The 24,927-nt window shown below is 47.0% G+C and overlaps 1 protein-coding gene across 6 annotated transcripts in view; it reads left to right on the top strand.

Annotated features, from left to right (window-relative positions):
- Positions 1–24,927, top strand: part of NOD1 (nucleotide binding oligomerization domain containing 1) — a 69,168-nt gene that overhangs the window by 24,430 nt on the left and 19,811 nt on the right. For all 6 annotated transcript variants that reach the window (XM_047694816.1, XM_047694814.1, XM_047694815.1 and 3 more), the window contains 7 exons: positions 2,547–4,371; positions 7,015–7,098; positions 9,282–9,365; positions 10,244–10,327; positions 18,903–18,986; positions 19,838–19,921; positions 22,689–22,772. In XM_047694816.1, coding sequence (XP_047550772.1) covers positions 2,547–4,371; positions 7,015–7,098; positions 9,282–9,365; positions 10,244–10,327; positions 18,903–18,986; positions 19,838–19,921; positions 22,689–22,772 — 2,329 coding nt within the window. The remainder of the gene's footprint in view (positions 1–2,546; positions 4,372–7,014; positions 7,099–9,281; positions 9,366–10,243; positions 10,328–18,902; positions 18,987–19,837; positions 19,922–22,688; positions 22,773–24,927) is intronic.

Here is a 24,927-nt window from a genome sequence, read left to right as displayed (position 1 = left end):
CCGCCATGGTTGGCTCTGCCCCCCACATCGGGCAGTGGGCCCAGGTGCTATGTTCCCCGTCATCCAAGTGCCGCTGGGGGCTGTGCTGAACTGATCCCAAGTAGTTGGTCTGACTTAGAGGCCTGTGGAAATGTGGGAATAGCCTTTCTTCTGACTTTCTGCTTGCTTCCCTTTTGGACACATAGACTTTAAAAAAAAATAATTTATTTGACATAGAGAGATCACAAGGAAGCAGAGAGGCAGGCAGAGAGAGAGAAGGAAGCAGGCTCCCCGCTGTGCAGAGAGCCCAATGCGGAACTCGATCCCAGGACCCTGGGATCATGACCTGAGCTGAAGGCAGAGGCTTAACCCACTGAGCCATCCAGGCGCCCGCATAGACATTTTTTTTTTAAAGATTTTATTTATTTATTTGATAGAGATCACAAGCAGACAGAGAGGCAGGCAGAGAGAGAGAGAGGGAAGCAGGCTCCCTGCTGGGCAGAGAGCCCGATGCGGGACTCGATCCCAGGACCCTGAGATCATGACCTGAGCCGAAGGCAGTGGCTTAACCCACTGAGCCACCCAGGCACCCCACATAGACATTTTAATGGTGGCACGAATTCCTTTTAAAAATCTTTCCAGGGGCACCTGGGTAGCTCAGTGGGTTAAAGCCTCTGCTTTCGGCTCAGTTCATGATCTCAGGGTCCTGGGATCGAGCCCCACATCGGGCTCTCTGCTCAGCGGGGAGCCTGCTTCCTCTCCCCCTGTCTGCCTCTCTGCCTACATGTGATCTTTGTCTGTCAAATAAATAAATAAAATCTTAAAAAAATCTTTCCAAAATTTATCCTAGGCAAAGTATTCTTCTCTCACCCCTAGTGGCCAGTCCAAGAGCCAGTGAAAACCCAATATGAAGCCAGTCCCAAAACCAGTAGCCAAAAGTGGCCATTTCCAAAGCACAGTGGGACTGCATCAGCTAATTGATTCGTTCAACAAGTATTGATGGTATCCCCACCACGTGCCAAGACACTGTGCTGGATGCCAGGGGTATGATGGGGAGCAGACCACATATGGTTCCAGCTCTCAGGGAGCTTGGAGGCTGGTGCGGGAGGCCCAGCTGTAGGTGGTCACACAAATGTATGATTGCACATGGTGACAAGGACAAGAGCAGTTCAGGCTGCTGTGAGCGTGTGTAATTGGGGCCATGATTTGGTCTGGGGACTGGGGAGCCTTCTTTGCATGTCTCTGTGCTCACTAGTTTGAGACATTTGTTGGCTGTATAATACCCAGCACCAAGGACCCCAACTCCAGTGTTTAAAGAATCCAGTGTGACCTTGAACACAGAAACAGAGGACAGTGTCCCAGACTATCAGGGGCATGTTTGCAGGGAAACCAGGCCAACCAGCAGGGTCAGAGCCCAGCCCTTCTGCGGCCGGGCTGTGGATACCTGTGATACCTGTGGCCGCTGTTAGCTTCTTACTCTTCCTGCCCCTTCCCACTTCCTTCTGCTTCCTTCCCCAGGAGCAAAGGAAAATGCTTCTGCCTGTGATCATTCTTTCAAAAGACATTTCCACTGGTTCCTTTAGCCAACTACTTCGGTAGCTTTTAAAGTATAAGTCACTCTACAGAGCTAGATGTGAACTACATCTTGTGTGATTCTATTTATACAAAACAGCCAGAATGGCAAATTAATAGAGCTAGAAAGCAGATTGGCCATTGCCTAGGGCCAGGGGCAGAGATTTGCTAGAAGTGGGCTTAGGATGGAGAGGTTTTAGAACTGGAGTGTAGTGACATTTGCATAACTTTGTAAATTTACTAAAAACCATTGATGCCTATTGTAAAATATGTGAATTTATGGTATGTAAATTGTGTCTTACTAAAGATGTAAAAGATAAAATTCACAAATTTTAAGCAGACCACCAAGTTGGACTGAATTGGTGGGAAGAGGTTATAAATGAATTTGGAAATGGGCATGTGTGTCTTGTTTTCGTTAACTGGATTATAATCAAAATCCCAGAAGTATTTTAAAGGAATTTATGGAACAACCTTTGGTCTGGGGAAGGATCACCTCTGTCTGGTATAAGCCCAGCCTCTAGCTCAGGTTTGCTGAGCTCCCTGCCCATGTGAGCATGTTACCTGTCTGCTCCCCTGTGAGCAGGTGCTAAGTCAGTGACCCCCAGGTGTCAGCTGGGGACCTGGGGCTGGTGTGCTCTGCGTCGTTGAACAGGGTAGTTTTTCTCTTAGTTTACTCTCTTTGTGCTTTGGCCCGTCTCATTTGTAATCCAGATTGACGTGGACTGTTGAGTCTTCTCACTCAAAGTTTTGGCATTTAGTGTTGAGACTTCCCTTGTTTTCAGAGCAGTGTGATCAGCAAAAGAAAGTGAGAGCAATTTCTTCCTCAGCAACAGGAGTTTCCAGTGCCTGGCCGCCTCAATCTTGGGAGCCTGCGGCTCTTGATCTGGGGGTGGTGAGTTCCAGCTCCATGCTGGGTGTACAGATAACCTTAAATGAATACATATGTTTTTAAAAAAAGTCTCACTGGGAACTGTCTTCCCTCCCCCACCGTCCAGTGAGCAGGTACACGGAGAAGCTGCGACAGCAACTGGCCCGTGATTCCAAGTTCGTCCTGTGCTATGCCCAGAAGGAGGAGCTGCTGCTGGAGGAGATGTACAGTGACACCATCGTGGAGCTGGTGGGCTTCAGCAACGAGAGCCTGGGCCCGCTGGAGAGCCTGAGCTGCCTCCTGGACCACCGCACCGGGGTCCTCAGCGAGCAGGGCGAGACCATCTTCATCTGCGGGGACGCAGGCGTGGGCAAGTCCATGCTGCTGCAGCGGCTGCAGAGCCTGTGGGCCGCGGGGCGGCTGGACACCGAGTTCAAGTTCTTCTTCCACTTCCGCTGCCGCATGTTCAGCTGCTTCAAGGAGGGCGACACACTGTGCCTGCAGGACCTGCTCTTCAAGCATTACTGCTACCCAGAGCAGGACCCCGAGGAGGTGTTCGCTTTCCTGCTGCGTTTCCCCCAGACGGCCCTCTTCACCTTCGACGGCCTGGACGAGCTGCACTCCGACTTTGACCTGAGCAGCGCACTGGACACCTGCTCCCCCTGGGAGCCCGCCCACCCCCTGGTCCTGCTGACCAACCTACTCAGCGGGAAGCTGCTCAAGGGTGCCGGCAAGCTGCTCACGGCCCGCACGGGCGTGGAGATCCCGCGCCAGCTCCTCCGCAAGAAGGTGTTCCTGCGGGGCTTCTCCCCTAGCCACCTGCGCACCTACACGAAGAGGATGTTCCCCGAGCGAGCCGTGCAGGAGCACCTGCTGGCCCAGCTGGAGGCCAACCCCAACCTCTGCAGCCTGTGTGCCGTGCCTCTCTTCTGCTGGATCATCTTCCGCTGTTTCCAGCACTTCCACAGCGTTTGGGAGGGCTCTGCGCAGCTGCCCGCCTGCACAGTGACCCTGACCGATGTTTTCCTGCTGGTCACCGAGGTGCACCTGAACAGGACGCAGCCCACCAGCCTGGTGCAGCGGAACACGAGAGGCCAGACCGAGACATTCCGCGCCGGACGGGGCACCTTGCACTCGCTGGGGCAGGTGGCCCATGGCGGCATGGAGAAGAGCCTCTTTGTGTTCCACCAGGAGGAGGTGCAGGCAGCCGGGATGCAGGAGGGGGAGCTGCAGCTGGGCTTCCTGCGGGCGGTGCCGGAGCAGGGCCTGGGCGGGGACCAGCAGTCCTACGAGTTTTTCCACATCACCCTCCAGGCCTTCTTTACTGCCTTCTTTCTCGTGGTGGACGACAAGGTGGGCACTGGGCAGCTTCTCAGGTTCTTCCAGGAGTGGGCTCCTGCTGGGGGAGTGGGAGCCGAATCCCGCTATCCCTCCTGTCTCCCCTTCCCGTGCCTGAAGGGTGGTGGCCTGGCAGGGGAGGACCCCTTCAAGAACAAGGATCACTTTCAGTTCACTAACCTCTTCCTGTGTGGGCTGTTGTCTAAGGCCAAACAGAAACTCCTGCGGCACCTGGTGCCCGCCGCTGCCTTGCGGAGAAAGCGCAAGGCCCTGTGGGCACACCTGTTGGCCAGCCTGCGGGCTCACCTGCAGAGCCTGCCCCGCGTGAAGTCTGGGGCCTTCAACCAGGTGCAGGCCATGCCCACCTTTGTCTGGATGCTGCGTTGCATCTACGAGACCCAGAGCGAGAAGGTGGGACAACTGGCGGCCAAGGGCATCTGCGCCAACTACCTCAAGCTGACCTTCTGCAACGTGTGCTCGGCGGACTGCAGTGCCCTCTCCTTCGTCCTGCACCATCTCCGCAAGCGGCTTGCCCTTGACCTGGACAACAACAATCTCAACGACTATGGCGTGCGGGAGCTGCAGCCTTGTTTCAGCCGCCTCACCGTCATCAGGTGAGGACGAGGGGGCCCAGGGAGCAGCTTGTGGGGCCTGGGCGGGCCAGACTCCGGAGACGCCAGAACCAGCCTTTAAGGGGTAGGAGCTCCTGACTTACCCTGGCACTCATGACCATGGGTCTTGGAACACCCAGACCTCTTCTGTTTCAGCGTGACAGAGGGCAAAGAGCACAACTTCCGTGGCAGGCAGCCCCGTCTGGGTGTCTTTGAGTGAGTTGCTTAACCTCTCTGATTTCCTCATCTGGAAAAGGGAGATGCTGGTAGCCTAGCAGTTATAGTGATAACAACCAGCATTTATTGAGAATGGGTGAAGTGCATTACAAATTTTACACGATTGACTCTTCCACACTGTAAGGTGGGAGGTACTCTTCTCTTCATTCTGGCAAATGAGGAAGTGGAGGTACAGAGACGGTCTCAAGGTCACACATCAGGGCCACGATGGAGCCAGATTCATAAAGATTTATGAGATTTATTGAGATTCATGAGAGGCTCGGAGATAGCCCGTGGATGGTTTTTGACACATGGGAGCTTTTGTGATTGTAGAAAAAGCAGACTCTGTGCTTATCAGCCTCGGTTACTTTCCATGATCAAATCCAGCAGCTTGCCAGGGATCTTAGCACAGAAAGCTGACTCATGAGTGGTTTCCTGTGTGATGGTTTAGAGGAAATTAGGCCAGTCTGCTTTCTTCCGTTAGCATTTCTTCTATAAAATACACCTTGTAAATCTCTATGAGGGTTTCAGATCTTGTAACTTGGCTCATGCATTCCTGAGGAGCGGAAGGGATTTGGAACTCGTCCTGGGCACTTGTCACACCAGTGCCACGGTGTACATTGTGTGGGGACCTTGGGGTGCAGGGAACCCGAGGCTGCCCTGGCCTGTTCTCTGTGCTCTCAGCCTGGCGCATGCTCACACTCCAGGCGCTTCCTCCCACCCCCTGCCCCAAGATGGGACACACCAGAATGGTACTTCTGCCCCAGGCAGCTGTCCTGGGGTGAAGTTTTCCTCCACACCAGTAAAGGAGAGAGCAGGAGGAAATGGGCAACTCCAGGGAAGCATTTTGAGCTCCCCGAGACCATCAGTGAGGGTTAACTTTGAGAGTTAATGAATGCTTAGATAGGTTACAAGCTTGTTTCTCGTGGAAAAGTCCAGAGGAGGGCAGTTCAGGGCTGCTGTGTTGTCTCCACGACCCTCAGGAGCCCAGGCTCTCTTCTGTGTTGCTGCGGCCCTGATGCCCTCACTACTTGATTCCACCTCTTGGCCCAAGATGGCTGCTCATTTCCGGCTGTTCAGTCGACATTCTAGCCACCAGGAAGAAGAAAGGGTGAAGAAGGATGCACCTCGTTCTTTTAAGAAGACCTCTCAACAATTGCTAATGAGACTTCTTAGATTTCATGGGGTAGAACTTAATCCCACATGCCCAGTTAAAGAAATGGGGGATTCTCTTGTTATTAAAGCATAGATATTGGAAGTGACTAGTAGCCTCTGGCACCCTGAGATGGCCATGCAGTGTGTGTATGTCCTGTACTCCACCACCAAAGTGGGCACCATGGGAGTCCTGAGAATGTGACCTGATCATTTTGATGTGGCCTGAAAATCAAACTTTTACTTGTTCAGCCTTTCACTTATTATAGAGAGGTCAGCTTGTGGGCCCAGTTTGGCCCAGGGCTTGTGTTTGTAAATAAGTTTTATTGGAACACAGCCACACCAATTTGTTTATATATCGGCTGCTTCATACTGCAGAGTGGAGTAGTTGCAACAGAAACCACACAGCCCGCAGACCTTAAAATATTTGCACTCTGGCTCTTTAGAGAGAAAGTTTGCTGACCCTTGGATTATCATCTCCCCCACCCCTGATACCTCACTGTCAGCCAGCCCTAAGCCTTACTCTGTCCTTCAGCCTCACTTAAATGGTGGGGTGGAAGATTGAAAAAATCATGATAGTTTGTTACATAGATCATTTGGTAGTTAAAAAAAATAATATTTCACATTTTAGCCACATCAAAATATCCTGTTGGTATAGGGATTGTGCCGAACAATTCCAGTGAGTGTGGCTGTTCCTTGCACAGGAGACAGCTGTCATCCTGAAGGCTCTCTTTTCCTGGCCCCCTCTGTGAACGGGCCTTCTGGATGGGGAGGCTGTCGGCATAGTGGGTGAGACCTTTCTGTGTTCCACCTTTTGAAGGGCACTATCTCTGGCCGCACCTGCAAGACGGGGGAAGTGTTCCCTCATCTCTAGAACAGCTCCATGGGGTTCCAAATGGCATGGCCCCTGCTGTGCAGTGAGAACCACAAAGAGGGCCTGGCTGACACAGAGGCCACCCACAAATGATGGGTGTTAGAGCTGGCTGGCCTCACGCGTCCTTTATGTGTCCCTCGTAGCCCTCCTGTTGGGTCGGGGCTGTGCTGTAGCCTTGATGACTGGCGGGTTCTGGGCGGGTTTATTGGCCCTACCATGGTGCAGCTTTTTAGGAGCTATTTGGCTGAGTGCTCTGGCCACCCTCTCGGGGTGCTTATAGCTGGGAAAACTCCGGGACCTACAGGCTTCCACATCCTTGTGACATTTATGCTGCTACTTAGTCAGCAGCTGCCATGATTTCTAACTTTCTTTGCTGTTTCTTTTTTTTTTTTTTTTCTTCCCAGACTCAGTGTAAACCAGATCACAGACAGTGGGGTGAAGGTGTTGTATGAAGAGCTAACCAAATACAAAATCCTGACCTTCTTAGGGTACGTATTCCTGGACAGTGCCAGGCCAGGGATGTAGCAGTAATACAGAGGAGTGGGGAACTGCCATTTGTAGACGGTTGGGATGATGGCTGAGGCATCAGGAAGCTCCCCGATGGGGAGCCGGGAGTCCTGGGTCCTGCTCTGGGCTCAGCTGGTAGCCCACTCTTTGAGCAAATAAGGAAATGGGGCAGAACTACAACCTTTTCACTTGTGTTTTGGGATCCTAATATAGGCAAGTGCTTTATGAGTGGTGATTGGGTGTTGCTGAGGATATAGCTGGGGATATGGTGGTGGTGTTTGTTTTAAGGTTTATTTATTTTAGACAGAGAGTGAGCTGAGTAGAGGGAGGGGCAGAGGGAAGGAGAGACTCTTGAGCAGACTCCCTGCGGAGCATAGAGCTGGACATCTGGGGCTTGATCCCGGGACCCTGAGATCATGAGCTGAGCCAAAATCAGGAGTCCGATGCTTAACCAAAGGGCCACCCAGGTGCCCCTGGGGGTAGGTTTTATAAATGTTAGGTACAGGTTATGCATTAGATTATGGGCCCATGATCCCTCACCCAGAACCCGGAGGGCAAGACCATCAGAGTTCAGTGTACATGCTGTGGGGTTTTGATATGACTGGTGAGGTCAAGGGCATATCCTGGTTTCAAATACTTTAATATTTCTGCAGCAAAAGTTCTGAGTATTCAAAGCAGCTAGGATAAAGACCACAAATGGTGCCACATCAGTGGCCAGAGTGGTTGTGAAAAGCTTGGGGTTTTCAGAGCCTCTGGGATTTGGAGTGGAAGTGCTGGCGGGCCAGTCTAGCCAGCCTCTGGCTGGTCCTGGTGGAGATGCAGCCTGTCTGCCCCACAGGGCTCCCCTTCCTCCTTGGTGGAGTGGGGCCCCTGGAAGCACATACTCCCAGGATGCCTTTCGGCTCAGGAGTTTTGTGGGGCTGTGGAACGCTGGAAACCCATCTAGTTACCACTTTCAGCTTCTCTCTGCCTTCTTGTTAATTGTCGGTGGCAAAATGACTAAGAGGGAGCAGTGAGGTTCCAACATTCAAATGTCTTCCCCTCACGATGCTGCTTGTCATCTTGATGGAACAACATCCACCACCTGCCGCGGGTTGCACCCTTGGTCACGTGGGCTTGGGGGGATCTCAGGCTTGGAGGGATCGCAAGCTGTGGTCCTAAGGCTCCTGTGAGGGAGGCGTGAGTCCTGCTCCTTATTACAGATGGAGGAGCAGAGGCTGGGCCATGGCAGAGCTGGTCTGAACCCTGCCTGCGAGACCCCAGGGCCCCGAACTGCTCTCTGGGTGTCGCTCCTCTCTCCTTCCAGCCCAGACCAGAAATCAGCAGCCAGCACGTACCCACTTTAGAAATGGGCTCATTACGATGACACTGACACACGGGAATAAAAGGCACAGTATAAAGAATATAGTCAGTCATTTTTTTTTTGTTTTAGTTTTTATTTCAATGAAAATATTTTAAAACTTGAATTCAGTTAATTAACATATTATTGGTTTCAGAGGTAGAGGTCAGTGATTCATCAATCTTACGTAACACCCAGTGCTCGTTACAGAATGTGCCCTGCTTAATGCTCATCACCCAGTTACCCCATTCCCCCCACCTCCCTCCACCCCAACAGCCTTCAGTTTATTTCTTCCACCCCAGCAGCAGGATTTCATTTCTTTTGATGGCTGCATAGTATTCCATTGTGTATATATATACCACTTCTTCTTTATCCATTCGTCTGTCGATGGACATCTAGGTTCTTTCCATAGTTTGGCTATTGTGGACATTGCTGTTATAAACATTGGGGTGCATGTGCCCCTTTAGATCAGTACATTTTTACCTTTGGGGTAAATACCCAGTAGTGCGATTGCTGGGTTGTAGGATAGCTCCATTTTCAAGTTTTTGAGGAACCTCCATACTGTTTTCTAGAGTGGCTGCCCCAGCTTGCATTCCCACCAACAGCGTAGGAGGGTTCCCCCTAGTCAGTGACATTGAGAGAGCATCGTCTGGTGACAGATGGTGGCTACACTTGTAAATGTAGCATAACTTATTAACTTGTGGATTCACTATGTTGTACACCTGAAATTAATGTAACGCTGTGTCAACTCTACTAAAAAAAAAAAAAAAAAAAAAAAAGCCAAGATTGGGGTCCTGAAGTCTCATGCAGTGCTTTCTCTCGAAGCCTGTACAACAACCAGATCACTGATGTGGGAGCCAGGTACATCGCCAGGATCCTGGATGAGTGCAAAGGCCTCACGCACCTCAAGTAAGTGGGGTGTACAGCAGGTTATTCAGTAGCCTGTGTGTCACCCCTTCATTATCCAAACAAAGTGCACATGTCCCCATAAAGAGCGCTCGCCCTAACGCTTGCCCAGAGCCACACCGGTCAGATGAAGAGGCCGGCATGTGGAAGGTCAGCTGCACGCATGGAGGAATCCTGGCCCGACGGGGAGGCTCGGGTTTCCACAGGGCCAGGTAAGGGTCTGGCTTCTGGTTCACAGACGGGGCCTTACGGCTGTGTCCTCACACGGTGGAAAGGGAGGCAGGGGAGCTCTGTGGGGCCTCTTATAAATCCTTCATCCCATTCACGACAGCTTTGTCCTCGTGACCTCATCACCTCCAAGAGCCCTGCCTTCTATTACCATCTCCTGAGGGCTTAGAGTTTCAGCATATGGATTTTGGGGGGACACAAATATTCAGATATGGCACCCATCTAGTTGGCAGTATGAGCTTGGACCTTGGCCCTGTCACACACATGCTCTGCCAGAGGTGACCAGGCACCAGGCTCAGAGGAGCCCCTGGTGGTCCCCTGGTGAGGGGGACGCACACTTGGCCACTTGCAGAGTAGATGGGACCCTGCCCGCTCTGCTGATGGAAATGAGTGACACTCTGAAGGCCCTTTAAAGAACCACCCCAGAAAAGCTAGGGCCCCTAAGTTTCAGCAGAAACAGCGACCACCTTCTGGAGAGGAGTCCAATGGCTCTCTCTAGGGCAGTGGGTCGCTCCTCGAGAGGAAGCCGGGAGCATGGGCACTGTGGGTCCCAGGAGAATGGGGGCAGAAACGGTCCTGTGTGGGAGACGAGGGTGCTGACGGTGGAGTCCCCCCTCTACTGGGTGCTGACCTGTGCATGGCTCTCTCTGCAGACTGGGGGAGAACAAAATAACGAGTGAAGGAGGAAAGTGCCTGGCTGTGGCTGTGAAGAACAGCAAATCAATCTTTGAAATTGGGTGAGTGGAGGCAAACGCGTGTGTGTGTGTGTTACACATGCTGTTGTGTGTATGAGCGTGCCAGCTGCTGTTCACGGACATAAATATACCAAAAGTCCAAGGATGGACTGCACCTTCCCTTGCACACACTTTTATTACATTAATGTGGAAGTCCATTATTCTCACCACCAACAAACAGAGGGAGCCATCTGGTCCTATGTGGGAAATTTCCACAGGCACATGGTCTTCTATTTGGCAATGTTCTATAGTCCCTGGAGGCTTTTTTTTTTTTTTTTTTAAGATTTTACTTATTTGACAGAGCACAAGCAGGGAGGGGGGCAGAGGCAGAGGGAGAAGCAGATTCCCTGCTGAGCAGGGAGCCCAATGTGAGTTTTGATTCCAGAACCCAGTGATCATGACCTGAGCCGAACAAAAGTAGATGCTTAACTGACGGAGCCACCCAGGTGCTGAGGTCTTTTTTTTTTTTTTATTTAGTTTTTTATTGTGGTAAAATACATATAACAGTTACCGTCTTAACCATTTGTAGGGGTTCAGTTCAGGGACGTTATGTAGCCTCATCGTTGTGTGAACTTCGCCTCTGTCCATCCCACCGCTCTTCTCATCTTGCAAAAAAGCTCTCTACCCATTACACCCTGGCACCCTCCTCCCCTCCTTCCACCCACCTCCTGCCTCCCTCTGACGTTCTGTCCCGGTGGCTTTGACTTCCACGGGTACCTCACAGAAGTGGAGCCGTACAGTATTTGTGTCTGTGTGACTGGCTTACTTCGCTCGACCCAGGGTTCTCAAGGCTCATCCACATGGTCGCTTGTGCTGGAATTTCCTTTCTTCTTCAGTCTGAGTAGCAGTCCACTGTATGGACGTGCCACATTTTGTTCGTCTGTCTGTCAGTGGACACTTGGGTGGCTTCTGCATTTTGGCTCTCATGAGCCATGTTAGGAGCATGGTTGTACAGAGGTCTCTTCGATTTCTTTTGGCTGCATATCCAGAAGTGGAGTTGTTGGATCAGCCGGTAATTCTGTTTTGAGGTTTTTGAGGAAGTGCCACCCTGTTTCCCACAGCCATGCACAAGGGTTCCAGATTGTCCACATCCTGGCCAACACTTGTTATTCTCTGTTCATTTGATAGTAACCATCCTAACAGATATGGGGTGGTATCTCACTGTGGTTTGGATTCTGGAATCTTCTTAAACCTTTTTATATTGTTATAATTTTTATATGATTATAAAAGAAACACAGATAATTTTATTTATAAACTATGAAAAATATGCTAAAAATCATCTCAGAAATATTGTCAACATTTGAGGTCAGCTAAACTTTCTTGCTCTCACATGCAGGTGTGTGCTCTTTTTTATTTAATATAGCAAAGGTCAAAGTGTATGTACAGAATTTTACTTTTTCTTTTACTATTTTTATTAACATATAATGTATTATTTGCCCCAGGAGTACAGGTCTGTGAATTGTCAGGCTTAAACATTTCACAGCACTCACCATAGCACATACCTTCCCCAATGCCCATAACCCAACCACCTTCTCCATACCCGCCTCCCCCCAGCAACCCTTGGTCTGTTTTGTAAGATTAAGAGTCTCTTATGGGGGACGCCTGGGTGGCTCAGTTGGTTGGACGACTGCCTTCAGCTCAGGTCATGATCCCGGGGTCCCGGGATCAAGTCCCACATCGGGCTTCCAGCTCCATGGGGAGTCTGCTTCTCCCTCTGACCTTCTCCTAGCTCATGCTCTCTCTCACTGTCTCTCTCTCAAATAAATAAATAAAATCTTTAAAAAAAAAAAAAAAAGAGTCTCTTATGGTTTGTCTCCCTCCCGATCCCATCTTGTTTCATTTTTTCCTTCCCTACCATCAAGCTCCCCACTTTGCCTCTCAAATTCCTTATATCAGGGAGATCATATGATAATTGTCTTTCTCTGATTGACTTACTTCGCTCAGCATAATACCCTCTAGTTCCATTCACGTCGTTGCAAATGGCAAGATTTTATTTCTTTTGATGGCTGCATAGTATTCCATTGTGTGTGTGTGTGTGTGTGTGTGTGTGTGTGTGTGTGTATCACATCTTCTTTATCCATTCATCTGTTGATGGACATCTAGGCTCTTTCCATAGTTTGGCTATTATGGACATTGCTGCTATAAGCATTCGGGTGAACATGCCCCTTCAGATCATTACATTTGTATCTTTAGGGTAAATACCCAGTAGTGGGATTGCTGGATCGTAGGGTAGCTCTATTCTCAACTTTTTGAGGAACCTTCATACTGTTTTCCAGAGTGGCTACACCAGCTCGCATTCCCACCAACAGTGTAGGAGGGTTCCCCTTTCTCCATATCCTCTCCAACATCTGACGTTTCCTGACTAATTTTAGCCATTCTGATTGGTGTGAGGTGGTATCTCACTGTGGTTTCAATTTGTATGTCCCTGATGCCGAGTGATTTTGAGCACTTTTTCATGTGTCTGTGAGCCATCTGGATGTCGTCTTTGCAGAAATGTCTGTTCATGTTCTTTGCCCATTTCTTGATTAGATTATTCTTTGGGTGTTGAGTTTGCTGAGCCCTTTATAGATTTTGGATACTAGCCCTTTATCTGATATATTGCTTGCAAATATCTTCTCCTATTCTGATGGTTGTCTTTTGGTTTTGTTGACTGTTTCCTTTGCTGTGCAAAAGCTTTTGATCTTGATGATGTCCCAATAGTTCATTTTTGCCCTTGCTTCCCTTGCCTTTGGCGATGTTTCTAGGAAGAAGTTGCTGCGGCTGAGGTCAAAGAGGTTACTGTCTGTGTTCTCTTCAAGGATTTTGATGTATTCCTGTCTCACATTGAGGTCTTTCATCTATTCTGAGTCTATCTTTGTGTGTGGTGTAAGGAAAGTTTCATTCTTCTGCATGTGGCTGTCCAATTTTCCCAACACTATTTGTTGAAGAGACAACATTCTTTTTTCCATTGGACATTTTTTCCTGCCTTTTTCTTTTCTTTTTTTCCATTGGACATTCTTTCCTGCTTTGTTGAAGATTAGTTGACCAAAGAGTTGAAGATCTATTTCTGGACTCTCTATTCTGTTCCACTGATCTATGTGTCTGTTTTTGTGCCAGTCCCATACTGTCTTGATGATGACAGCTTTGTAATAGAGCTTGAAGTCTGGAATTGTGATGCCACCAACTTTGGCTTTCTTTTTCAACATTATTCTGCCTATTTGGGGTCTTTTCTAGTACCAAATAAATTTTAAGATTATTTGTTCCATTTCTTGGAAATAAATTGATGGTATTTTGATAGGGATTGCATTAAATGTGTAGATTGCTTTAGGTAGTATACACATTTTCACAATATTTGTTCTTCCAATCCATGAGAATGGAATATTTTCCCATTTCTTTGTGTCTTCCTCAATTTCTTTCTTTATAGAAAGTACTTTATAGCTTTCTGAGTACAGATTCTTTGCCTCTTTGGTTAGGTTTATTCCTAGGTATCTTACAGTTTTGGGTGCAATTGTAAATGGGATTGACTCCTTAATTTCTCTTTCTTCTGTCTTGCTGTTGGTGTATAGTAATGCAACTGATTTCTGTGCATTGATTTTATATCCTGACACTTTACTGAATTCCTGTATGAGTTCTAGCAGTTTTGGAGTGGAGTCTTCTGGGTTTTCCACATATAGTATCATATCATCTGCAAAGAGTGATAGTTTGATTTCTTCTTTACTGATTTGGATGCCTTTAATTTCTTTTTGTTGTTTGATTGCTGAGGCTAGGATTTCCAGTACTATGTTGAATAGCAGTGATGATAGTGGACATCCATACCATGTTCCTGACCTTAGGGGAAAATCTCTCAGTTTTTCCCCATTGAAAATGATACTTGCTGTGGGTTTTCATGGATGGCTTTGATGATATTGATCGCTATCCCTACACTTTGAAGAGTTTTGATCAAGAAAGGATGTTGCACTTTGTCAAACGCTTTTTTAGCATCTATTGAGAGTATCATATGGCTCTTGTTCTTTCTTTTATTCTTGTATCACATTGATTGATTTGCAGATGTTGAACCAACCCTGCAGCCCAGGAATAAATCCCACTTGGTCATGGTGAATAATCCTTTTAATGTACTGTTGGATCCTATCGGCTAGTATTTTGGTGAGAATTTTCGCATCTGTGTTCATCAAGGATATTAGTCTGTAATTCTCTTTTTTGATGGGATCCTTGTCTGGTTTTGGGATCAAGGTGATGCTGGCCTCATAAAATGAGTTTGGAAGTTTTCCTTCCATTTGTATTTTTTGGAACAGTTACAAGAGAATAGGTATTAATTCTTCTTCAAATGTTTGGTAGAATTCCCCTGGGAAGCCCTCTAGCCCTGGGCTCTTGGGAGATTTTTGATGACTGCTTCAATCTCTTACTGGTTATAGGTATGTTCAAGTTTTCTATTTCATCTGGCTCAGTTTTGGTAGTTTATATATCTCTAGGAATGCATCCATTTCTTCCAGATTTTCAAATTTGCTGGTGTATAGTTGCTCATAAATGTTCTTATAATTGTTTGTATTTCTTTGGTATTGGTTGTGATCTCTCTTCTTTCATTCATGAGTTTATTTATTTGGGTCCTTTCTTTTTTCTTTTTGATAAGTCTAGCCAGGGGTTTATCAATCTTATTAATTCTTTTGAAGAACCAGCTCCTAGTTTCATTGATCTGTTCTACTGTTCTTTTGGTTTCTATTTCTTTGATTTCTGCTCTGATCTTTATTATTTCTCTTCTCCTGCTGGGTTTAAGCTTTTGTTGCTGTTCTCTCTCCGGCTCCTTTAGGTGTAGGGTCAGTTTGTGTACTGGAGACCTTTCTTGTTTCTTGAGAAAGGCTTGTATTGCTATATACTTTCCTCTCAGGGCCACCTTTGCTGTGTCCCACAGATTTTCAACATTTGTGTTTTCATTTTCATGTGTTTCCATGAATTTTTTCAATTCTTTAATTTCCTTGTTGACCCATTCATTTAGTAGGATGCTCATTAGTCTCCATGATTTGAGTTCTTTCCAACTTTCCTCTTGTGATTGAGTTCTAGCTTCAGAGCATTGTGGTCTGAAAATATGCAGGGAATGATCCCAATCTTTTGTTACCAGTTGAGACCCTATTTGTGACCCAGGATGTGATCTTTTCTGGAGAATGTTCCATGTGCACTAGAGAAGAATTTGTATTCTAGTTGCTTTGGGATGAATGTTCTGAATATATTTGTGATGTCCATCTGGTCCAGTGTGTCATTTAAGGCCTTTATTTCCTTTTTGATCTTTTGCTTGGATGAAATGTCCATTTCAGTGAGGGGGGTGTTAAAGTACCCTACTATTATTGTATTACTGTCAATGTGTTTCTTTGATTTTGTTGTTAGTTGGTTTATATAGTTGGCTGCTCACATGTTAGGGGCATAGATATTTAAAATTGTTAGATCTTCTTGTTGGACAGACCCTTTAAGTATGATATCGTCTCCTTCCTCATCTCTTATTATAGTCTTTGGTTTAAAATCTAATTTATCTGATATAAGGATTGCCACCCCAGCTTTCTTTTGATGTCCATTAGCATGGGAAATTGTTTTCCACCCCCTCACTTTAAGTTGGGAGGTGTCTTTGGGTCTAAAATGAGTTTCTTGTAGACAGCATATTGATGGATTTTGTTTTTTTAAATCCATTCTAATACTCTGTGTCTTTTGATTGGGGCATTTAGCCCATTTACATTCAGGATAACTACTGAAAGATATAAATTTAGTGCCATTATATTGCCTGTACAGTGACTGTTACTCTATATTGTCTCTGTTCCTTTCTTGTCTACTACTTTTAGGCTCTCTCTTTGTTTAGAGGACCCCTTTCAATATTTCCTATAGGGCTGGTTTGGTGTTTGCAAATTCTTTTAATTTTTGTTTGTCCTGGAAGCTTTTTATCTCTCCTTCTATTTTCAATGATAGCCTAGCTGGATATAGTACTCTTGGCTTCATATTTTTCTCATTTAGTGCTCTGAATGTATCATGCCAGTTCTTTCTGGCCTGCCAGGTCTCTGTGGATAAGTCTGCTGCCAATCTAATATTTCTACCACTGTATGTTAACAGACCTCTTCTCCTGAGCCGCTCTCAGGATTTTCTCTTTGTTTTATTATTAGATGATGGGGTGTGGACCTATTTTTATTGATTTTGAGGAGGGTTCTCTGTGCCTCCTAGATTTTGATGCTTGATCCCTTTGCCATATTAGGGAAATTCTCTATAATAATTCTCTCCAATATACCTTCTGCCCCTATCTCTCTTTCTTCTTCTTCTGGAATCCCAATTATTCTAATATTGTTTCATCTTATGGTATCACTTACATCTTGAATTCTCCCTTCATGGTCCAGTAGCTGTTTGTCTCGTTCTGCTCAGCTTCTTTATTCTCTGCATTTGGTCTTCTATATCACTAATTCTCTCTTCTGCCTCTTTTATCCTAGCAGTAAGAGCCTCCATTTTTTATTGCACCTCATTAATAGTTTTTTTTGTTTGTTTCAAATGGGTTAGATTTTAGTTCTTTTATTTCTCCAGAAAGGGTTCCTCTAATAATTTTACCCTTTTTCATTCAGTCTCTTATCACGAGTAGTTTTCCACTCTTTTAAAATTCGATACCATTCAGTTGTATAGTACGCATACTTTTTCTTTTTTATTTAAATTCCATTAACATATAGTATATTATTAGTTTCAGGAATAGAATTTAGTGGGTCATCACTTACATCCAATAACCAGTACTCATCACAAGTGCCCTCCTTAATGCCCATCACCCATCCAGCCCACCCCCCGCCAACTCCCTCCTACCCACCTCCTTCCAGCAAACTGAGGTTTGTTCTCTGTAGTTAAAAGACTATTTCATGGCTTGCCTCTCTCCCCCTGCCCATGTTCATTTGTTTTATTTCTTAAATTCCACATGAGTGAAATCATACGGTATTTGTCTTTCTCTGACTTATTTCATCTAGCATTATACTCATTAGTTCCATCCACATTGTTGCAAATGACTAAGTTTCATTCTTTCTGATGGCTGAGTAATATTCCTGTGTGTGTGTGTGTGTGTGTGTGTGTGTACGTGTAAACACCACATCTTCTTTACCCATTCTTCAGTCGATGGACATTTGGGCTCTCTCCATAGTTTGGCCATTGTTGATAATGCTGCTGTAAACATTGGGACACATGTACCCCTTTGAATCAGTATTTTATATCCTTTGGATAAAAACCTAGTAGTGCAATGGCTGGATCAGAGGGTAGTTCTACTTCTAACTTTTTTTTTTTTAAGATTTTATTTATTTAAAAAAATATATTTTATTTATTTATTTGACAGAGCACAAGCAGGGGGAGTGGCAGGCAAAGGGAGAGGGAGAAGCAGGCTCCCTGCAGAGCAGGGAGAGCCTGATATGGCCCTCGATCCCAGGATCCTGGGGTCATGACCTGAGCCAAAGGCAGTGGCTTAACCAACTGAGCCACCCAGGCGCCCCTATTTTTAACTTTTTGAGGAAACTCCACCCTGTTCTCCACAGTGGCTGCACCAGCCTGCATTGCCACCAAGAGTTCAAGAGGGTTCCCCATTCCCCACATCCTCCTCAAATACACATGCTTTTTATGCAAAACACTGAGAACTCATTGCAGGGCTCTAGTTTCTCCAGTCTCCTGTTTCCCGGGAGGGATGGTAGGGATGATGGCGGGTGGCTGATGCAGTGACAGTCTGTTGCCTAAGCAGCCCCAGATCTGCTGTGCGTGGGTCTGGCACACCATGCTTTCAGCCTAATAACAACGGCTGTCCCTTGCTGTAGACCAGGCGCTCTTCTGAGTGCTTTGCATACAGTCACTAACTTAATCCCCACAACAGCTCTAGGAGGAAATGTTCTTATGAGCCCCATTTTACAGATGTAGGAGACAAAGTTCCAAGAGATAATGTAATTCACATAATCTTAAATCCAGATAAAATCCAGTTAAAATGGGAGCCCAGCCTCCTGCCTCACAGAACCTTGCAGGTTATCTGCCCTGGGGAGGGAGGGCATGGGGCTTCATCACTGCAGTTCCCCGCCTGGACCCCCAGACCACAGCAGCCCACTAGCATGCTGGAGCAGGAGCCTCTTCACCTAAAAGCAGCATTGGTAGTGAGGGTTCTGAGGGTGCTTCCGGATCTTTGCTTCTTGGAAGACTGACCCTGTCCTCACAAATGTCTCGGACCCCTGCAGAGGATCAGATGGATGCTGGCGGTCAGCACCCCTCAAGCTCCCTTTTAGGCTGCCGCCAACCCGTATCCTCTGTGGGGGCGTTTCTGGGACAGTCGTGTGCTCAGGCCCTTTGATGGCTCTCTGAAAGCCCATGGGAATCTTAGTCTTCTAATTGGGCAACTACCTGATGGGCTTCTGTTCCCAAGGCTTCTGCTTCGCTTATCCCTACATTTCCCTTCACATTTGAAACCTAGAGCAGCTTCGATAAGGGTCTTCTGTGGGAATCTTCTCCAGCCCAAAGCTCCCGAGACAGAGCAAAGACCTCTGCCTGGGACTATACAGCAAGTGTGGCCACCGACAGAAAGTCAGGGTTGTGCACGAGCTCATGTTCACGGTCTTGCCTCTTCCCTCAGGATGTGGGGCAACAGAATTGGTGATGAAGGAGCAAAGGCCTTCGCGGAGGCTCTGAGAAACCACCCCAGCCTGACCAACCTGAGGTAACTCCTGCTTTCTGAGACCCGCTGGTCCCGGGGTCCAACCTGGGCAGTCCGCGTGCCTCCTGCTTTGCCAGCAGGAGGAGCCAAGGGGAGGAAAATGGTTGGCTTTCCGAATGAAGAAGGTATTTGTGTCTGATTTTTCTTCTGTAAACAGTTCTGTGGACATGTAAGAGGCGTAGCACATTACTGTTCAGCTCAGCCACTTGTCATGTGTACACAGCAATGTAACTGCCACCCGGATCGAGACCAAGGACTTTGCCAGCCCCTCAGTGGTCTCTCTAGGCTCCTTGGCGGTGGGGAAATGGGGAGGCATTCTCAAGTCCACATAACCTTCCTCATTCCCAGGATGGTGCTGAGACAGAGGGAAACCTTCATCTCTGTGAAGACCTACTCCTCCCTGGCCTACTTTCAGTCCTCTGCCCAAGTCTCAGAGCCTCGGGTGTCTCCCTATTGCCTGGGTTCTTCTTAACACCGAGAAAGAAATCCCAGATAGTGGGGGCAATAGCAGTTTCTTCTTCACGAGAACAGAGGACGCTTCTCTAGGTCTCACTCATGGGAAGAAGGGTCAGCCGCCTGAAGCAGAGCCCTCCCAGCCCCTGCTGTGCTTGGGACCCACTGGTTCCACTTCCTGTCTGACCTCTCCTTGAGTGGTCTTGTGGCAATCCTCATGCTCACAGTGTGGGCTCTGGAGCAACAAAGCTGAGGCCACTGCTGGCCATGCTGAGCACTTCTGCTTCCTTCGTGGGCAGGGGCCACCTCCAGGCAGCATCTTCCACATGTTTCTGTTGCTGAAGCCAAAGCCAAATGTAGACATGTCTCTAATGATTGACCCCACATGTTTTCCTTCCTAGTCTTGCATTCAATGGCATCTCCAGAGAAGGAGGAAAGAGCCTCGCACAGGCCCTGGAGCAGAACACCTCTCTGAGAATCTTCTGGTAATAACCAGAGTCCTCTTGAAAGGTTGGGTCTCAGGGATTATTTCAAAGCCTGGAATCTTAACTGAAAAGCTGCCTTTTAATTAAAAAGTTTCTAGGTCTTTCCTCAGTGTTGGCGTCAATAATTTAATTTCCTCCTAGAAGAAAAAAAAAGCCATTCCTAGCAGCACAGACAAGTACAGAGGGGGAAGCGGGCCCCAGGAGCATGGGTTTGACCTTAGCCTTCTTTGCCAACCTAGACCTCAGGAAAACCCAAAGCCTGGTCATTCTGGCAGGATGATCCTCAGAGCACCTTCAGATAGCATTTGCAGAGTCCAGCTTTGATGCACTTGGCTCAGACTCTTCTCCCTTCCTCCCCATGCAGCCCCATCACAGTCTGGCCCTTCATGGTCCAGCTCACCAGTCACCAGAAGCCCACATTCCTCACTCCCTCTCTGTCCTCCAGGGGTAATAATTTAGAATATGTTGCCTTCTAACAGGGCTTTTTAAATTTTGTTTTTGTCTTTCCTTTTGTCATTTACTCTTTTATTTATTTGAACTTTTATTTACTTGCCAGTATCATAAATTCCTTATGGGTGAGGGAATTGTATTAGGGCTCAGGGCACCTGAGGTAATCAGCTGAGTTCATTAATATTGACAATATCATCATTTTGAGAGTTCTACTAGACCTGCTGGCCAGTAAATACATTTTCAGTTCTTTTCCTCTAAAAATAAAATCTTTAAAAAATACTTTGAAATATTTTTAAAAACACTGTAAGGAAGTCAAAAAGTAGGAAGTGAAAAGAACTACCTCCCTCGTGTTTTCCAGATAGAACCTTTTCCTTCCAGCATTTGAATGAATATTTATATACATATATATATATATATATATATTTTTTTTTTTTTTTTTTTTCTTACAAAATAGAATAGTATAGCAAGTGGCTTTTACAAAATATCTTACGGGGCATCTGGGTGGCTCAGTCAGTTAAGCCCAACTCCTGATTTTGGCTCAGGTCATGATCCCAGGGTTGTGAGATCAAACCCTGTGTGAGGCTCTGCATTTAGTGCGGAGTCTGCTTGAGACTCTCTCCCCCCCTTCTGCCCCTCCCCCCATGCGTGTGATCTCTCTCTCTCTCTCAAATAAATAAATCTTTTAAAAAAAATCTTAACGATGTATTGTCCACATTTTACATGTCCTTTCTTGTCAGGATCTCTCCATCTCAACACTGCTGACATTTTGGTCCAAATCCCTCTTGTGAGGGGCTGTCCTGTTCATTACAGGATGTTTAGCAGAATCCTGGGCACCCACCCTTTAGATACCTGCAGTAGCCTCCAACTGTGGTGATCAAAAATGTCTCCAGATGTTGACAAAAGTACCCTGTTGAGAACCACTGCTCTGCATGGACAGTAGTAATGTTAGAGCCAAGCATCTCTGGAGTGCTGAAGTACTGATTGTATGCCATGCAGACTTCTCACCCTTTTATTATTTGTTTGTTTGCTTGTTTGTTTTTTGAGAGAGAGAGTTGGGGAGAGAGAGAGTGGGGGGGGCAGAGGAGGAGAGAGAGAGAGAATCTTAAGCAGGGTCCACGTTCAGTGCACAGCCCGACGCAGGGCTCAACGTCATAACCCTGAGATCGTGACCTGAGCCAAAATCAACAGTCAGACGCTTAACCAACTGAGCCACCCAGGCACCCCTATTCTCAGCCTCTTATATGTGTTCCCTCACCCTCACAGCGCCCCCATAATGTCTATACTGTGACTGTTCACCCTTATTTCTCTGGTGAGAAAACTCTGGTGCAGAGAAGTTCAACCACCAGCCCGAGGTTGTCCTGCTAGTGTGTGACACACATGGGACATGCCTGGCTCCAGAGGACTCTTAAATATGTTCTTCTGCCTCATTCTCTCTACCTCTTTCCCTCTAAAGGCTGCGTGACATCCCACTGAATGGATGTTTGCCACTTAGCTGCCCAGCAGCCTCGGCTGATGCTGACTGGTGCTCACACTTCATGTTCCGACCAGTCCCGCTGTGGGCGACACTGCGTGCATAGGTCCTCGTGTGCATCTCTTTGCACACTGCAGGGTCAATGTCCAGAAGTGCCACTGTGGGCTCAAAGTATAACACACTTAAAATTCAGATAGACGCAGCCAAATTGCCCTTTGAGGGATGATTTTTTTTAAAGTTCTGTTTCATTCTTCTTCTTTAGTTATTCTTCCATCTGCTGGCACAACAGGGTCCAATCCCGTTTACATCCGGGAGCTTCTAGTCCTCCATGCTTTGTCCAGACCACTTCTGGTTTTAAGAAGAGCTGAGAGACTTCCTGAACTTTGAGTTCCTGAATTTGGGTCCTTCACAGCGGGTGTCAGAACAGAGCTGTTGAGCACCTTTTAACGTATAGATGGCAGGCTTTTCTGAGTCTTCCTGCAACTTGCCTTGCGAACAGGCTCTCAGTGGTGTCTGGGGCTGGAAGAAGCCTGGGAAGCAGGCACTGTCCCCTGTCTTCTGTGGGATCTGAGGCCCCCAGAAAAGGTGGAGGGCGGGGGAGCATGGGTTCCATAGAGCAGCAGAGCAAAGAAGTAGGAGCTTGGGTACAGGATTTGCACAAGAAATGAATCCCCCTTTATTGTCTATGGGGCTCAGAGGCTGGGATTGGGACCTGTTTGCTCAGTTCAGCAAGTGATGAGCAGCCTAAGCTGGAGAGATCCGGGCTGGGATCCCACTTCTGAGAACTCATTTTACAAATGTGTGCCAGATAGGGCTCTCCTGAGTAAATGCTTCTTTCTTTTCTAGGCTCACCAAAAATGAACTGGATGACGAAGTGGCAGAGAGCCTGGCAGAGATGTTGAAAGTCAACCAGACGTTGAAACATTTATGGTAACTCAGCAAACCTCAGAATTTCAGGCTGTGCTACTTTTAGAGCCTGTTTTTTGAGATGAGGCTCCTGGTTGGCACAGTCAGTAAAGCATGAGACTGCTGTCTTGGGGTTTTGAGTTCAGGCCCCGTGTTAGGTGTAGAGCTTACTTATAAAATCTTTAAAAAAAAAAAAATACAGGTCAGTGGTTTTTGGTGTACTCACAGGTTTGCGCAACCAACATGAAGATCTAATTATAGGACAGTTTTGCCCCAAGACGGAGCACACCCCCATTCATTAAGCATCACTTCCCTGTCCTTGACTGGACTGTCCTTGACAAGGACTGGAGGAGTTGCCTCTTCTAGGCATTTCACGGAAATGGAGTCCTACATATGACTTTTTGTCTGCCTTCCTTCACTGGCATGAGTTTTCAAGATTATCGACATTCTAGCATGTGTCAGAACCTCATGGCTCTGTGTGGCCAATATTCCTCTGTGTGGATCATCCACAATCTGTCCATTCATCAGTTGGTAGGCATTGGGGTTGTTTCTACTTTTTGACTGTTGTGAATGTGTGTGGACATATGTTTTCATTTCTCCGGGGTATACACTTAGGAGTAGAACTGCTGGGTCGTGTGGCCACTCTGTTGTTAACTTTTTTTTTTTTTAAGATTTTATTTATTTATTAGAGAGCACGAGCAGAGTGGGAGGGGGAGGGGGAAGGAGGATCCCCACTGAGCACGGAGCCCAATGGAGGACTTGATCCCAGGACCCTGCGATCATGACCTGAGCCAAAAGCAGAGGCTTAACTGACTGAGCCACCCAGGCCCCTCTAGGTGACTTTCTGAGGAGCCACCGAAGTATTTTCTGAAGTGGCTAGTTTACTCTACCTTCTCACCAGCAATGTGGGAAGGCTCCCAGTTCTCACATCCTCACCGACAACACTGGTTGTTGTCCATCTTTTTGAATCTTGTCACTCTGGTGGGTGGGAAGTGTTATCTCATTGTGGTTTTGATCCACATTTCCCTGCTGACTAACACTGGGCATCCTTTCATGGGCTTGTTGGCCTTTGTGTATCTTTGAAGAAATGTCTCTACATCCTTCCCCCAAATTTAATTTAAATGTTAATAAATTTATTTGCCTTTTTATTGCTGAGTTGTTAGAGTTCTTTATATATTCAGGGTACTAGACACTAGGTGGACAGTCTGTAACTATTTCCTCTGTGGGGTTTTTTAACTTTCTTGTTAGTGATCTTTGAAGCACAAAAGTGTTTAATTTTGATGGAAGTCCAGTTTTTTTCTTTCTTTGGTGGTTCATGCTTTGGGTGTCTTGCTAAGAAACTGTTGTGTAAATCCAAGTCACAAAGATTTACGCCCAAGTTTTCCTTTAAGTGTTAGAGTTTGGCTCTTGCATTGAGGTCTATGATTCTAAATGCTCATTTCTGGAGTTAATTATTGTGTGTGGTCTGAGGCATGGGGCCCAAATTCATTCTTTGGTATGTAGCTATCCAGCTGTCCCAGCACCTCCTGTTGAAAAGACGATCTTACCCTTTTAGATGACTCTGACGCTTTTGCCAAAAATCAATTGACCGTAAACGTATGGGTGTATTTCTGGACTTTCTATTCTAGTTCATTGATCTGTTTATCCTTACATCAGGATCACACTGTCCTGATTATTCTAACTCTAGTATGTTTTGAAATCAGGCAGTGTGAGTCTTCCAACTATATTCTTCCTTCTCAAGACCGTTTGGGCTCTTCTGGGTCCCTTGTATTTCCATAGGAATTTCAGCTCACCTTGTCAGTCTCTGTAAAGCATCCAGTCTGTGCTTTTACATCTGTTTTGTTGTTGTTGTTTTTCTGGCTTGTAGACTTTCTTCTCTCCTGCTCCTGGTGCCAGGCCGGCCCCTACAGGGAACTCCAAGCTGGACTGAGGCTAGAGAGCAAGTATTGGCGGCTTAATGGGTGCGCAGACCACACTGGCCCTTGTGAAGAAGGCCCCAGGGAGCATGTGGCCCTGAGTGCTGCCACACTTTTTGGCTCTCTCACTACCTGGTGTCTTGCCAGCTCTTGGCTGGAAGGAGCTCTCCCAGCAAAGTGGAGGTGATGAAGAAGCAGCAATTTAACCCAATGCATGGTTCTGGGTCCACTTCCAGGTTCTATCCTTGCTCCTTTTGCCAAAA

Source organism: Lutra lutra, chromosome 11, assembly GCF_902655055.1.
Source record: "Lutra lutra chromosome 11, mLutLut1.2, whole genome shotgun sequence".
Taxonomy (NCBI): Eukaryota; Metazoa; Chordata; class Mammalia; order Carnivora; family Mustelidae; genus Lutra; species Lutra lutra.
The sequence above is the reverse complement of the archived record's forward strand: the minus strand, read 5'-3'. Positions and strand labels throughout refer to the sequence as shown.